At 46.7% G+C, this 17,324-nt stretch overlaps 1 protein-coding gene across 1 annotated transcript in view; it reads left to right on the forward strand.

The window, feature by feature from the left end:
• LIPC (lipase C, hepatic type) overlaps window positions 1-17,324 on the forward strand; it is a 766,064-nt gene that overhangs the window by 358,311 nt on the left and 390,429 nt on the right. The window contains exon 3 of the mRNA XM_069624353.1: window positions 1,416-1,499. Coding sequence (XP_069480454.1) covers window positions 1,416-1,499 — 84 coding nt within the window. The remainder of the gene's footprint in view (window positions 1-1,415; window positions 1,500-17,324) is intronic.

Genomic DNA, 17,324 nt, shown 5'->3' on the forward strand with positions numbered 1-17,324 from the left:
TGTGCCGGCTAAGAGCGCATTGCAATAGTCAAGCTTTGCACCTATAGTTGCTCTGGCTATTAATAGACAATGGGCCTCATTACGAGCGAGGTTGGCGGTAAGGGGTTAACGGCAACGGTAAGGGTGCCGTTGCCATTCACCCCTTACCGCCGCATTACGCGGGCCCTTTGCGGGTCCCGCTAAGGGACCAGGGAGCTAATAACGGGCCCGCTGTTAGCGGGCCCGTTATTAGCTCCTTCGCCATTCCCATTGACCCCTATGGGAGCTCAAATGGGAATGGGGAATGGTTCTCAGAATGGGGACTTACCGGGTCCTCCAAGGTTGGAAGGACCCGGTAAGTATCCATTCCGAGAACCCGGACCCGGTATGCGGTAAGGGGGTAGCCATGGTGCTAATAGCACCATGGCTACCTCCTACCTTGTAATGAGGCCCAATGTTCCTTAGTTAAGAAGGGTTTAATGGCGTTGGTGAAAGCCACCTTGTAGTTTGGTAAGGCCACTAGTCTGCAAAGAAAGTGTAACTCACACTGGATCATGAAGACTGCATACTTTTGCGGGTCCCAAGAAAAGCATTTGTGAGGGGCAAAAGAGACGGGGCGATGACTTGGATTGGGGTCGCCAATGGCCCACCCAGTCGGGAAGAGCGTCCTCCTGGAGGTGCAGATCAGGCTTCCCCAGGTAATGGGGCTTGTGCTGCCTGCAAGTCAATTTGTTGAGAGGCCAAATCATTAGTCCTCTCTCTATTGACCACCTGCTCCCTACGAAGGGTGCTGGCTTCAGACCATAATGCGTGTACCTCGGCCCGAGCTCCCCTAGAATACCGGCTAAGGCATCCACATCTGAGGACTCCATGGCAAGGCAACTACATGGATCCATGTTCTGTAACGCTCACCTGCAATACTTGGCCTTGTGGAGTCGCCTTGGTAGTACCCACCATTCCCTCACGGATTCAACTGAGCCAATGAGACAGCACAACTGGCATCCGCATTGGAGGAGTGGAGATGGTGGCCAGCTTCCTCCTTGCATTCAGCTTTTTGTGTGAATGATTAGCTTGTTCCCCCTGGCTTTCTGGGTATGATTCCTACAAAAACAAAATAATACACTGTAACCATGTAACTAATAGTGAACCATGCTCCTCCTTGGAGGTTTCCCTGTTTACCTTTGTGCGGAGTGGATAAAGCTTTGCAGCTCTTTGGGGTAGTTACATCACTATCCCCAAACCTGCTGCTGTTGGCTTTGGCTATCGGTTGAAGGTGCCTTTGTATACAGTCTCTTTACAGGTTCAGTTCACTTCAATGCAATGTTCGTGCTTAAGGCAGATGTAATGTTTATGCCTGAAATGTTCGATCCTTTGTACAGTACAGTGTCCACTGCAAGATGTAATCTGACCATGTCCTTTTATCTTTCTTCCTCTAGGATGTCCAAAAGGCTCAGTGGACTCAGCAAAGGAGGAACAGAGAACTCAGCCTGGGCGGAACAGAACTGCGTTACAGATCCCAGGTGAGTCAGGGGAGTTCAGGCTGGAGTATCTGGGTACAGTCTGGTAAATCTAAGCTGGTTTACCATGTAGCGCAGAATCCAGCTGGTTCTTCAGGTGAGTAATACAAGTTAGTTGCTGGGCAAGGAGTTTCCAAGCATGCTGGTATTCCCAATGGCAAGCGTAGTCTTCAAGGTTCCAGTCCAGGTAGGTGCTGATGTGAGGGGTCGCCACAGCGTTCAGGTGCAGCATTAGATCACAAGATTCCACAAGATGTTCTGAAATCCGGTGGACTTCAATCCCGGGTGACTCATGGGCTTTGGTCTGTGTGCATGCCTGGCCACAGGTTCTTTCTCCGTGTATGCACCAGGTTGGTCTAGGACCATGGTGTCATGGGCCTATTATGTGCTGGGTTGAGGTGGTGAAGCCCTATTCTGTTTGTGGAGCCTGAATAGTGTGTCTGCTTGGCCCTATATGGTTCTGGTGATGGGGATGCCATGACAAGAAATAGGAGAACTGCACCCTGCACAGGCAGCCTGAAGGAGGTGCATGAAAGGTAGAGTAGACACCAGGTTGGGAGATAGGCCAGATGAAGGCTTGATCCAGCTCCCTAAGACTAAAGTGAGGACAGGTGAACCTGGATGTAACAAGTCCCATCCGTCCTAAAGACAGGACACAGGTCCAGACTCCCGCCCAAACCTCAGCTCAGGAGGAGGCGGGAGAACATTCTAAAATCACAAGACCCCAGCCAGGCTAGGTGGGTGTTTGGAGGAGGAAGAAGGTTGTAGTTTGTAAAGCAGATACTGGCATTGTGAGGAGTAGTTGTAGCTGAAGAGGGGAGTGTGGCAGCAAGTGGCATCCGCAGAGTGTGCACAGTGGCGGTTGGAGGAGAGATCCAGGAGACTAGTTGAGGCCACGCAGAGAGCATTTGGAGTGGAAAGAGGCCCAGTTGTCTGGTTAAGGCCATGCTAGGTGGTACCCATCCCAGATAGAGGCACATGGTTAGATCATGCGAGGAAGAACTTGGAGTGGATAGAGACCAACAGGCATGGCCACGCCAGTATGGGTCTGTCCAAAGAGGCGGGGAACGAGAGGTAGAAACCTGTAACAAGGAGGAGGATGGGGATAACAGGAGATTTTGAGTGGTTTTGTGGAGGAGATGTTACCAGAGTCGGTAATCCCCCCATCTGAGGCATATTCCTTAATTAACAAAGTAACGACTAAGAAAATGGCCAAGAAAAATGACCAAGAAAATGGCCACCGGGAAAGGGAAAACAGAGTCTGTTTTTCCCTTTCCATGGCGGCCATCGAGGGCGGACACACTGGGAACAGAAGCTTTCCCAGTGCGTCTGCTCCCAAACAAAAAAAAGAAGGTAAGTGGGGTTGGGAGGGCAGGTGGGAGGGAGGAAGGGAGAAAAAAAAAAGAAAAAGAACATAAAAATGTACCTGGGTCCCAGGCAGGGGACGATGGAAGCCTCCAGCCATGTGGCGGCCCGGAGCGGGGATGGCCCGCTCCGAATTTCCACATGGATGGAGGCTGCCATCGTCCCCCACAAGGGACAAAGCAGGCTAAAGGTAAGTGGAGTTGGGAGGGAGGGGGGAGGACAGACAAAAAAAAACAACAAATTGAGTCGCCGGCAGGGGGCGAAGGCAACTTCTCAGCCGTGGGGACGTCTCGGAGTGGGGATGGCCCCGCTCAAGCCTCCTCATTTGCTGAGGGGCTACCACACCCCCCGCCGGGAACAATGGCTGTGGAATTCCGGATCGGGTAATGCCTCCGCGAGGGCCAATCAGAATGGTTCTTTCATTCTGATTGCACCCTCGCCGGGTACTAATGAGGGATACAGTATCTTCTGTGCTGAGGCAATAAGTGGCGTGACATTAGTTAGAACAACAACTAGAGGAGCTGCCTGAGGCGGTAAATCTAACCTAAACAGATTGATACAATTTCTGCGGGCCAATACAAGACAGGACCATGTCCTCAGCCACTTGCCCCCTGTTGTCGAAAGCTCAAAGCAATCATGGCTGGGCGCCATGTTAGTGAGATCTACAATCCTGAGGGGGCAGTCTGAGACCGCCACTGTCGGGGTGGATTTTAAATGAATATTATGCTCATTAATCCCAAATTTAACCTTTTTCCCTTTTACTGACCCTTGGCCAGCAGCACTGGAGACATAAAGCAGACTTAGACATAAAGTCCAGAACTGATCTTCTAACCGTCGAGCCCCAGGGACTCGGTTTGCTACCACAGTCCTGGGATTAGATGCAAATTCCTCCTTAGCGATAGCTACTGTGGGCTTCACAAGCTGAACGTTCCCATCACACATATCATGCGTGTTGGGGTTTCCCACCCAATACATACCCTCTAAGAGTTCCCAAGAGTGAATCCAATGTATCTTCTAATCTTAGCAAAACCTCATGCATTTTTAGTTCCTGACTTTCCACAATTTCAAGCAATTTCCCAAAAGTAGTATATTCAGGATATGTTTCCTTCAAGTTGAGGGTTATATCAAGATCAAACTTTGGGGGTGGGGGGGTATTTGAGGATTCGTAAGGACACCATCCACACTTACTTTGTCCCCCAATATGTCCTGATTGCATATTTCCCTTCCCTACCTAAAATATGAAATTACAGGAATATTGCTTATTGTGTTCTTTCCCTGGTGAAGGATAGCTTCCAGGTCATTGGGAATTATTTCTGGAATATCCTTGCCTATGATTGATTTTTCTACTAACATAATTTTTTCATCTAGGCCCATGCCGCCTTTCTTAGAAAGTGCTCCAGGGTACCCATCCCGTGTGTGACAACTTTGCTACCCGTGCCCCTATTTCCTTCTCTTTTCCCCGTTGACCTGGTGACTAAACACCCTTTTATATTTTTTGCCCCTTTGGACTTCTTCTTAGCTGCTGACTCCAAACCACTTCCCAATTGATCATAAACTTTGCGTTTAACCATCTCCTAATCTATGGATTTCTTAGACAGTGGAAACCGGGATGAGGAAAAGAAAAACTCTAGAAAGAGAGTAAAAAGAGTCAAGTCCAACAGTGAAATATTTAAATGCAAACATGATACAATTCCAGCAGCAGGATATCTCTCTAAATAGCATAAACCAGATAGCAGCATATATGCAAAGGGCCTCATTCTGAGTTTGATGGCCTTTCGCTGGTAAATCTGGCCGAAATACTGCCAGAAACAGTTACCGCCACTTGTTCCTGTGGGTTTACCATGGGATTACAAGTGTTTGTAGGGTGGTGTTAGTCCCCATTTATTCAGGATTTTTGGAAGAATTACCACCAGCGGAATTACAGAGTGGAAATTTGCTTAAAAAACAGAGACCAAAAATAGAGAGCAAACAAAGTGCAAGTGCCAATAAAGTATTCCAGTGCTTATATGTATAAAAAGGCACAATTTAAAATGCCAGCAACAGAATGAATACTTCGAAACACACGCTATTAAAATCGATACAATGAAACACATGGTCCAATAATCAAAAGGCATAAAGTACATAATAAGGGGATAGAGGCAAAAAATACATAAATAAAAACCCGTGTACTTAACAAAAGGATTGAAAATAATAATAACAAATAAGAAGGTCCAAAACTGAACAGAAAAGGGCAAGGCAGATTGACTTAAGAGGCTTGGCCCGAGTCTGTCTCCTCTCCTCCTTTCTGATTCAGTTAGTAAGTCCATATATGGCCAGGGCCGGCCAGCCCCGAGGTGTTGGGAATACCAATAGCGATCAGGACCAAAATGAAAACATGTGATGCAAGAAGGAAAACACAGGGTGCCAGCCTAAAACGGAAGAAATAAGTAAGCGCCGACTTCCAGCTTTCAGTCCTTCCCTGCATGGCGTTAATGGTGAAGGAACCGGCCTTCCACTCTACGTCTGTGATCCATCCAATAGGATACCACAAACGGCAAGTCCACAAGTTCCACAGAGCCACCACTGGATAAAATGAATGGCGCGTGTCCTGGAGGCAAACGGATTTGTCGCGGATCACCCGCAAAATAAAGGAAACCCCAGAGAATACCTTGATGGTTCTGCCAGAACATGACACACACTGATGTCCTAATCGTACCAAGTGAGCCACCGCTATGGCCCGTTATGACCCGCTAGCAGTCAATCTCCAACATGTTTCGGGCAGCCATGGGAAATGTCAAAGCATTAAGCACCAACCCCCCAACACGCCCAATTACCCCACCTCCTGGCGGCCTTAACAGTGTAGGCTTTGCCGCAGGGGCTCCGGCACCTACCACGTGATGGTGGAGGGGCATGGCCAGAAAGGCAGGACCCTCTGCACTCGTTTGTGCCCCTAACTCCTGTCACCATTCGTATGTCTATAGTGGGCTGCTGAGTTTCTAAGCCTGCTTCCTGGCTGTTGCCGACACGAAAATCTGATCTGGTCAATTTTTCTGTGTTCATTGTAGTATATACAGTTTGTGCACTCACCGGAGCACCAGTTATGTACCATTTTCACCTTTCTGTGAGGATTGTGGTAAACCAGCTAACGTACATGTATGAATGCAAGTTCACCACTATGTTCTCAGAAAGGAGACGCAGATACCAGCTTAAGATTTTAAGATGTTATCATCCTTCTTATATACAATTGTAAAGCAAAAGATTGTCGGTATACAGAAGTACTTGAAACATCACAATGTCAGGAGGCTTGTGTCCCCAAAGGTCAGGATAGTAGGTTCTACTGGTGTCTGGATGAAAGGTCGAAAGAAGGGCAGGCCTCTCAAAAAACCAACGTCCTCCCTCATGAGGGCACTCCTCATACCAGGGATGAACCGATTTTAAACTCTCTTCTCGCTGCACGGACCTATTGCTCTCAGCCAGCCAGACACTTGCAGAGTCCTTGCTTCCTCGTTGGCGGTTTCATGGGGTAGTCCTCTAACACACCGGAAAGGGCTTCCAGCTAGGCTGGGTCTCAGATTGGTGCCTTAACTAAGGCATGTCCATCGTTTCCTCTGTCTTTCCCTGCTCCTCTCCAGACCCTGGTGCTTTCCTGTCTAATTTTGGGCTGTTTTTCCTATTCCCGGGTGTATCAAGCCATCTAATTCCTTCCCCACCTGTTCTCTCGCCCTTGCTTTAACGTGGTCCTCCTGGACCGCTCTGCCGTCTCTATCTTAATAACTGGTCTTGCCTTCCCAGTCTCCTCTTTGAGGGTCTGAGTATCTCTTCCTCTTTAGGCGTTGCATACGTCTGTGCCTCTTTTGGGGGCACCTGTCTTTGAACTCCCAACTCTCTTTCATCTTCCTTTCATCTTCTTTCCTCTCCTCACGACAACCCTCTTCTCTTACAATATGTGCTCTGTTCTTCTCTGAGGTGACATCCTCATCTCTAATCGCTCTGCCATCTCTATCTTGAAAACTGGTCTCGCCTTCCCAGTCTCCTCTTTGAGGGTCTGAGTATCTCTTCCTCTTTAGGCGTTGCATATGTCTGTGCCTCTTTAGAGGGTACCTGTCTTCAACCTCCTCACAACAACCCTCTTCTCTTACAATATGTTCTTCTCTGAGGTGGCATCCTCATCTCTAATTGCTCCTCTTTCCCTTGTGTCTCTCTCCTCTAGTATCTCCTTCTCTACACCACAACTTTATTCTGCCAGGGGACACTGCATGTCTCTCCCGCACATATGGCATTGCTCTATCACTGCTCCAACCAAACGTATTTCTCTGTCCTTTAACTCTGCACCCTGTTCCAACTCAGGAGCTCTCTTGAAACCCACATATATTCCTTCATGTTCATAACTTGTCCCCTACTCAAAAGCCTGCAAACTTTTTTTTTGTGATTCGGACTCTGGGATTTCCTTCCAGTCAAATATTTTTTTTTAACTTCTTTCTCTTTCTATCCCTAACTTCAATTTTCCTTCTTTTCCTTCTTGAACATTCTTCTTTAAAGCTTCTAACTTTCCATGTGCTTCTCCAACTTTGCCACACCCCAGAACCTGTTGCAGAGGCTACTTCTTTGGACCTTTTGCTTGCCAAGCGTTCCTCCTTGGGGACTCACAGGATCCTCCTGCTTCCTCCTTGCAGCTCTTACACCGGTTGACAATCCCTGCTTGGACTGGCTGCTTTTTCAAAGCCAGTTTTACCTCCCCTTGGCTGCAGGGACTGGTCAGTTCCCCGAAAGGTCCATGTGCCTGGGATCATGGGGCGTGTTAGTGGGTCGGCCTAAGGCCACATAAAGGCTGACTGCCATTTTGGTTTCTTGTTTGGCTTCTGTAGTGATAGAAGCTGCTGTCTGGCTGCCTGCACTACTTTGGGGTTATTTACGATATGTTAAGGGATTGGGTCTAGTAATGTTTTCATGATGTTCAAATACATTTTTCATAATTTGTACATTTCCCTGTCTTTTGCAGACTTTTTACAGCGAATTTGGCGACTTTTAGCACAGGTCCATAGACCCAAAGTCTACAAACAAAGAATCTGGATCTATGGATGCCTCTGGTTATGTGAACACTCCCCCCCCCCCCTTCGCGATCCACAAAATGCGCTTTGAAGGTGTTCAGCGGCCTGGGTGCACCCTAGAGGATCCTGGAGTTGCAATGTGGCATTCTCAGGCCTAAGAGGCTAGGAATCCCCCACAGGTTATATTGATCACATGCAATAACCAAAGTTGACATGCATATTGGTAAGTTTGAGTGCCAAGATAGTTCAGAAGATACCCTCAGTTTGTTAATCACTTGTTGCCGAGATCACTGTTCATGTGCCAGATCACAGTTCCAAATCCTGTCAAGGCAGACTCAACCTTTCCTCTCTCATATGATGATAAACTTCATTACATGAACTTTGGTAAGAGTAGCACCTACTGTTCTACAAAACAACGTACCTGCTCCAGAATGTCTAGTTATAAACACTAACACAGCATCAGTAGGGTGCGGCTGAGGGCGCAGCCACCACTAACAAGGGGTAATGGGGAGAGTGCATAATGTGAAAAAACTCAAGAAAGCGCAGAGCCTCATAACCTTGCTTTGCTGCTGGAGGACACAGTGCTGCTGGACAGATCCACTTATCTCACAGTAGAGAAGGAGAAGGCTTTCCTTCCCACATTTTGGCCCATTGACTGCTCTTCTTTTTCATGTAGGCCTTTGGGTGCAAGAGGCCCTAGGAACGCTTACTTTCAGATCTGCTTATTCGACACCAGAAGATGTTTTACTTTTTTCTACAATTTAAGAAGTTCTTCACAAAGAGAATAACAATCTGCAAGGCTATGCCAAACAATAACTATACGCAGATTCTGGTTGAAAGCGCAGTCTCTAAATACACATTTAGCATTACATCACCATATCACCCAGTGTTTTGTGTTGGTGTATTTAAATTGTTAAACTACAGTAATAAAACCCAAATCGGATTTTTTCGGGTCAGATTAATTAGTATTCTGCTACTTGAAGACTTCCATTAATGAACAAGAAAACAAAGCTACACGTATTACCCTTTTGCAAAACATACTTCTATGAAGATTTCTTATTTAAATGCTGTCATGTTGGTTTGCCATGATATGTGTATATTTTCAGGTGTAAAACACATGAAATTATTTTAGGTCATGAAAGTCAAATGTGAAGGTCTGCCATCTTGTGAGGGTGAGACAGCCAAAGTTTTTTTTTATTTTTAATAAATAAAATCATGCAGGTAATCCTTCTCTGAAAGCGTGGCATGCTGGAACCACCTTTCATAAAACGCTCCATGCCAAAAGCATATTGCACACATGCACTCTGCTGCATAGTGTCTCCAGACATCTGCGGCACCTGCCCTTCAGTGGCACAGGACAGGTTCAAAGGTCACATGTGCCTTCTGCATAGCGGCTGGGACACCATGTCCCTGCAGAAAGAGGCTGTATTAATGTGTAAACCTCTGATCTAAAATATCATAATTGTGGTCCTGTCAGACTGGTGGCAGGGTAAACTCCAAGAATAAGGCATACCTGATTTTGGTATGGTGACTGATAAGAGCGCACAATTATTAAAGCCACACACTATTTGATATCATACAAAAGTCAACCCTGTGATTCAGGTAATCTATGGAAGGCTATGTGGATTTGTGGCTAGCCTGCCTGTCTCCACATCAGCAAGGGGGACAAAAGGCAGAACACTGTTCTTCTTTGATAATGTGGGAGACTGGGTAACTCCTCCACTCTGGGCCAGGTGCTCTCATTGGGAGATACCCTGGGAAACATACTTAAAAGAGGCACATACATAACATGGGAAAGCCTCACACCAGGGTATTGCACATCTTTGCTTCAGGATTGGGAAGGGTGCAGGATTAGAGTAGCCAAGGTGGACAGAGGGAACTGAGAAGGGTTTTGACAATGCGTTTTGTTTGTGGGTCTCGCTTTCCTTCCTGTCCCCTAGACTTCCTATGGAACAAGCACTCTGTGTATGATGCAAGAAGGCAAAGGTTGCTTGTCACAGTGACACTAATTGCGCCCTTTAGAGCAGGCTTGCCTTTATCCATTCCTCTGTGACCTTTTACCTTTATAATGAAAGAGTTACCCTCTTCATACTTTCCTGGACACCAGAAAGAATACATTTCTGGGATTCTGTTGGGCGTGCAGTCCATTCCAAAGTCATCTGCCATAAAGGTGAAGCCAGGTGCATCCTAGGCAGGGGAGACCTCTGTCCCCTAACCATCCCCTGGTACCAGTTGGTTTGAATTGCTGTGTATTAAGCCCTTGACTTCTGGCTTCACTGGAGCCAGGCTACTTCTCACTGCAGGTGAAGGATGCCCTGTAGGTACCAGCAGAGCTGCCTGGAGTAGGAGTGCAACAGAAGGTCTTGAACCCCTGGATTTGGCCTCTCAGAAACCCAAAATTGAAGGGGCATCCCATGACCCTGACGCTCGCATTGAACCTCTTGTGAGCTACACTTATTCATGCCACATGCCATTGCTGCTTACACTGCACTCCGTGTTGGACCCATTGGACTAGCTCACCAACCCAACGCTGAATCACTGTCCCAGGAAGATCCTGAAGCCAGGATCAATGCTGTTGAGCCCCCAAACACAAGAATAGAGCATTGTGAAGAGGACCGGCCTGCTGGACCACCTTTGGGACCATTGTGACGTTTAAGCCCCCATTTCTGCCTTTTTCTTGAAAGACCTATTCTTTGAACTGGGAAAGTGCTGCAATTGCTTGTCTGATACACTTCTGCTGCAGAACCCAGAGTGCTTCCACATACATGTTCTGTATTTTCTGTGTTCTTGCCGCAGCGGTGAGTTTGTGCTAGTGTTTCTAATTTAGTTATTTGCATTATTGATTGTGTAATGGAAACATATATATGTTTGTATGGCCTTTTTCGGGCATTCTTTAATTTTGGAGTCTTTGTACTATTGCCTTTTGGGTGCTACTGCTATCACAATCACACCTCTCCTAAGAGTATAGCCTGTCCACCGGCCACGTTAAAACAAAAGGCAAAGGAGTGTATCTTTTGGCAGTGTTTGTTTCAATTTAATAATGGTTGGATCACTGCTGGTTTTGTATTGGTGTGAGGCTGAGTAGGTGGTTTAAGCACTACTCATCCCTGCACACCTGCAGAGAAGTAGTCATTTTGACACACAAACATTCACAAAAAATTGCCCCCTGCTGTGTGATAAGAACTGGAAAACTATGTGATTAAGCACTGAAACTGTAGACTGTGCTCAAATTCCATCTTCACCATTTATCAAACTCTGTGATCCCGGGCAACTCCAGCTAGACACATGCCCCTTCCAACCTCTCCTGTGCCCACACCCAAGGCAGCGCACCACGCTACAGCCCGCCTCATTACAAATGCCTGCAAATGTGGCTGTATCTTTCCCTCACTGCACAAGATTAAATGGTTCCCTCTCCCCAGCATGTTCATATTGAAGACTGCATGTATCACTTAAAAAGCAGCATCCTGAATGGCTTCAATGGCTTCAACAATCTGAAAAATTCAAAGGAGGGTTCAAGGTTTTTTTATTAACAGATAACAAGAGGTTCTTATGATGGTTTTGTCTGCAGATGGCCATCCTAGTCTGTTTCACTCGCTGGCCCCTCAACCTCCCGTGGCCTCTGTGCACCTTGACCTAGGTGTCCCTAACACCCAGTGCGCTTTCCAGATTTGTATCCCCTTCTGTCTAATCTAGCCTCCAGGACTTCTACAGGGTTTGGTGCATTACCGTTCTCCAAGGATCACATACATATGATTTCAGATTCTGCCTGTATCAGATGCTCTCCCTCTTTCTCTCTCCCTCTCGTTCTTTCACTGCTCTCCCTGATCTAGTCTTCCTAGGTCCTGTTTCCTATATTTCTCTCACCTCCCTCTCCCTTTATCTTCCTCCAATCTCCTCCCTCTCAATCTATCTCCTTAAAGCTCCTCTTCTGTCCCTCCGACCTTCTCACACCCTTGCTGTCTCAACTTTCCCCCTCCTCTCCTCTTCTGTCCCTCTTATTTTCGCACTCTCTCCCCTCTTTTTCTACCACACTCTATCTCCTCCTTCGTCCACTGAGTATCCCTCCAGTATCGAATCTCTACCTACTCCTTCTCTCACTTTCTTCCCCTCTTCCACCAACAACTTTCTCCAATCTCCACTTCCCTTTTCTCCAACTACTCTCACCTCCCCATCTGCACCTTCAGCCTCTCACACACTCCCCTATTTGCCACATCCCTATCCCCTAACAATCACTCCTGCACACACACTCACAGTCACATCAACACTCCTACAACTTGGTACCATTCTCTCTCACATTCAATACCTTAACTGCACTTGCATCCACCATTGCCACATACTCCTCAGCACTCTGTGCTCCTTTCCTCCTTCTCCTGGTCTCTCAGTCAACCTCGACACAACCTGACCTCAGCTAAATACCTTAACACCTGGGTTTTCTCAATGGGTCCTTGATATCTGTGACTCGTTTCTACGTGTGACTACTTGTTTCCTTCATTCTTCCCCCTGTCCATCGGCTCTGTGACTCACCCGACGCTAAGGAAGCGGTAATCTAATCCTGCACTTCTCCCTGAAGGTGAGCCAATACAGAGTAATGTAGAGGAGCAGCTGAATGCCTCTGCAGGAAGTCCCGCCCCCATCCTGCCTATATGTTGGAAGCCAGAAGTTGCGACATGCACAACACCTGTGATGGTGCCAATTCCACGGAGAGCCTTTGAGAGCAGGTACCCATTAAGAAAACCCTATATGATGTATCCCTGTAGAGATGACAATCTCTTGGAGGAGATCCCAGAAGGAATAATATGAAGATGAGAAGTTGGTGATGTCATAAGAAGCAAGCGTGACGCACTGAGAAGAGTGGCTGGAGGAGAGGATGTATAGTCCATATAGAATCTGATGATGAAATAAAGAATACAGTGAACTTTCATATGCGGAATGAAGATTGCGCGTGTGAAGAGCAATGCAGAAAATGCAAGCCATTTTATAACTGTACAGTTGCAGTAACGCATCTAGAAGCTAGCTATATGTAGTGAATAGACTGCAGGCAATGACGCCATAATATAGAATCTGGATGTTTGGTGTCACATATTTTAGTAAGCTCAGACCCACGGAGAAAGGAGGATCGGAAAAGCTGCGTTGCACCAAGAAAATAGCTGAAGATCGTGGAAAAGGTCTGGAATAGCTGTCTGGCCTGGTGTCAAAGGATGGAGCAGCCAAGAACTGGTTATCTATCCTTGAAAAACGGTGAACGTGAAAAGTGGGACCATCCCTTATTGAGGTGCAAGGAAGAGACACCATGAGTGCTAGGTTTTATTCATTTCATACAATTAAATGCAAGAGAAGGAGCCTGAGCATGGTCTCCGGTCACCAAGGTTAGATGGAAATAGAAACTGGCCATGCAGCGCTAGACTTAAAATAAGAACATGCTCACACTCCCATATATTCTCAGGAGCAAGGCCAAGTACAAAGACAATCTGAATGGCAGAAGGCATGAGTGATGATATATGTTGGGCTAATTGGGTGGGGCGATGTGGTCAAGTCCACCCACTGACACCTGGGTACCAGCTTACATGCTGCTAGTGAGCCGAATGTTCCAGAAGGGCACAAGCGTGCCAACCAATTGTAGACGGCCATATTATGAAGGGCCTTATAGTTTGAGTGCCAATCATATACTGTGTACTTAATATTGTTGAAGATGACTTGCACTAGGGGTGGGCATAAGTTGTCCACATGACTGTAGAGATCCAATCACAATCCCAACCCTTGTAGAAAGTATACTTAGATGTTCCCCTTGAACCAACTAAATTACCCCATAGGTTTTGCCACGTAGTATGACTTCACGTACAAAGTTTTTACTATAAAAGTGTAATTTTTTTAATGAAATGCGTTGAGAGATATGCTGTGCGACATCCGTTGATGTCAGTTGTAACTCCCTGTTTTAGACCATTGAAAATAAAACAGTCAAATGAGACATTTTGCCAACTTCCTGAGTCAGTCTTATTATTTGGTGCAAGAGTTATTTTGCATCCCCATCTTTGCATGATGTGTTACCGAATTGAAGGACCTCTAAGGGTTCAGTAAGGTTTCATAAACCCTTCCCTTCTTAACCCAGCACCCTCTGTGTGTGCGGGTCATGGTGTGGCTGCTACCGCTCTCTCTGTTTGGTGTTTCCTTGTTATTTTCTTCTGATTTTGTCATGGTAAGTGGTATTCAGTGCCCATATCATAGAGGCTGATTGGCAGTGGAGCCGCGTTCGCTTTGGGGCTGCGAGGGACGCTGTTTAACTAGTCATTCTGTGTTCTTGCCACTGCACAGCATTCGGCTGCTTAAGGTCCTGCAACAAATAAGAGAGAACAATCATTTGGCATGTAAGCCACTGGGTGATAGGCAGTGGTACCAATGTTATCATTCAAAGCACATTCAGGGGGTTCAGAAAATGGGCCAGTCCTAACTGCCTCACCCCGCCTTTGGGGCAGGATCGGCTCCCCCTTTGATATGGTCAAGCCCCTGACTCCTTCACAGCAGCCTCAAACAAAATGCCACGACCTGGCAGCTAAAATCCACACCTCTGGAGGTTTTTCGTGCCTCACCTAGCAAAACTATCAGAAGGTTGGAATCTAAGCTAGCCCGTAAAGAGAGGACTTGCAAGCAGTCCTTTCCCTGCCACGCCCTACCACCTAAAATTCCTTCCTGGCAGAGGCTCGAAATGCTCCCACCATCCTCCAGTTCTGCAAAATACAAAAAATGTGTCTCTTTCAACTAGTAGTTGCTGGACGAATTAAAATCCCTCCCTCCACCAGCAGTACTGCGCTACTCTATAAAATGCCAAGCTCTTTGCTGGTACCCTCCTGCTGTAAAGTGCTCTGCCGCTCTCGAGCTAGGTTCATGCTATAAGCAATAACATCAAATAACACACTTAATGTCAGTGCCTAGCCTGTTAAAATTGCCGGGCACGAAATAGTTCAAACTCTCAGACTTAACTCTCACGGCACGCTCTTCAAAAGAGTCTCACTCATGATTTAACTGCCTACAGATTTCATATATAACATTAGTGACCATTGATATACTGCACACTGAAAAGTGATCTGTTTCTTGGCTCCTTCACTGCAGCACAACATGACAATCATGCCCCTCTTCTAATGTGAGACTATTTCCAGATACACGCGCCATCCTAGGGACTTTCTAATCTGTAGCTTCTATGGATGCTATGCTAGGAGTACCTTCCCGGTTGTGTCCAATTTCTCTCCTGGATCTGTTCTTGAACACATTCTACGAGACTGCTAATCAGCACCTGTATCTGTGATAGGTCTATGTGTACTTCCCTAACCTTGTTTATAGCTGATGAATCCGATTCTGTATTTATTCTAGTGTGCAATCATAGCTCGTAATATGCATACTGTATCCACCCTAGAGACAGCTACCTTCCTCATGGCCTCTAAACACACTCAAAACATATGCTCTGGTATATGTACTTTCTTAATGGCTGATCTGGGTTCTGTATCTATTTTGTGGAATGTGTACCTTTTCCATACAGCTACTGATCTGTGCCCTGCATCTATGCTTCAGCCGGTGAAATTTCCTTGTGGTGGCTCTTGTTAAAATGTGTCATATACCTATGCTAGAACATGAGTGCCCTCATTGTGAACTTCTAATGATGCCCTTGAAATGCCACTTGTTAATTATTCTGGTTCCATCATGGACGGAGGGAGTAAACTTCAAGGGTAAGACCTACAGTATTTCAATCGCTTAATCGCCGCCAGTGCAGTATGTCACGGTATGGGTTGTGATTGCAATTAAGGTCGAGGTTTGCTAAATCCCTTAAGATGGTCCTCTGAGGAGGATGTTGCCAATAGTACGAAGAAGATCAGGAAAGATCTGGAGGAGGTTGGTAACCATCTGGAAGAGCTTAGTGAACATCTAGGAAAGTCACCTGGAGGAGTTGAGGAGGAGGTTGGTAGAGAATATTACGAGGCGGATGGTAGCAAGGACGTTTGACTGAGCAGGAGTGTGGAAGATGCCATGGGGTTGGTAGAAGGGGCAAGACATTTAAATCGTATAAGGAGATGGAAAGATGACATCAGAAGACTTGTGATTGTCAGGTGGGATAGGTGAGAGGTGGAAGAGCTTCCAATCCTTCGCAAAGAATGTTTGGAGAGGAGGTTGGGGATGAGAGAGAGGGGTGGGGGTAGTACGAGGAAGGTAATGGGAAAAAATAGAACAACAGAAGGAGGAAGATGGAATATTTGAGAAGGAGCTAGAAGCCCTCGGTTAGGGTATTTAGGGTGTTTATTTGAGCATGGACCTAGCTTGGGGAAGCAATGGAGCGCTTCAGATTCATAGGGAGAAGAACACAGAGAGGGAAGCCGAGAAAAAAGGGAGCAAGGACTAACATGGGAAGGTGAGGGTGGGCAATTGGTAGCAAGGGAACTAACTACAAGCAACCAGGGGAGGAGACAGTGGAGAGCAGATCACTGAGTCTTAAGTAGGGTGGGGAGTACAAGGTGTGTGGACCTAGGTGTTAAGAAGGTCTTGAGCAAACGTACACAGTTACACCCCTAGGCAGCAGTTCCACTACTTCTCCCATCTCAAGGTGACACAACGAAGACAGCAAGCCATTACTAGACTGGCCTGGAGACCCTAAACCAGGGGTGCACAACTGATTTTGACAGAGGGCCGAAAGTACCTTACATGAGGGCTATAGTGGGCCGAAAAGTAAAAGTGGGCGGGGCGGTAGGCGGGACATGTCAGGAGGCTTTTTCAACCCCCAATTAGTATTAAACACATGGAAAAAGATATGTTTTTGAGGGGTAACGATTTTTATTGCATTTCAAACTTACATTTTGTACTACACATTTTCCATTGCTATCATTTATTTCGATTTAGTTATTGTATATCGTCTGTTTAATTAAATTATATATATTTTATTGACCCTTGATTGGACATTCCGTTATTTTGGACTGCTATAGTTTGCTGTTTGGGTTACCCAAGAGGAGTATGGCCTTCGTTGAGTCAGGTTTCCTCAAAAAAGCAAAGGATGTACATCTCCTAACTGTGCCTGTTTTAGCTTTATTATTGAGTTCACTCTTGGAGTGCAACACTATGCCCCATGGCTCCCATCCCCAACCAAACACTATGCCCCATGGTCCCCTCACCCCCAACCAAACACTATGTCCCATGGCTCCCATCCCCAACCAAAAACTATGCCCCATGGCCCCCTCACCCCCAAGCAAACACTATGCCCCATGGCCCCTTCACCCCCAACCAAACACTATGCCCCCTGTCCCTCACCCCCCAAGCAAACACGATGCCCCCTGTCCCTCACCCCCAACCAAACACTATGCCACATGGCCCCCTCACCCCCAACCAAACACTATGCCCCATGGCCCCCTCACCCCCAACCAAACGCTATGCCCCATGGCCCCCTCACCCCCAACCAAACACT

Source organism: Ambystoma mexicanum, chromosome 11 (genome assembly GCF_040938575.1).
Source record: "Ambystoma mexicanum isolate Mex_15411 chromosome 11, UKY_AmexF1_1, whole genome shotgun sequence".
Lineage (NCBI taxonomy): Eukaryota > Metazoa > Chordata > Amphibia > Caudata > Ambystomatidae > Ambystoma > Ambystoma mexicanum.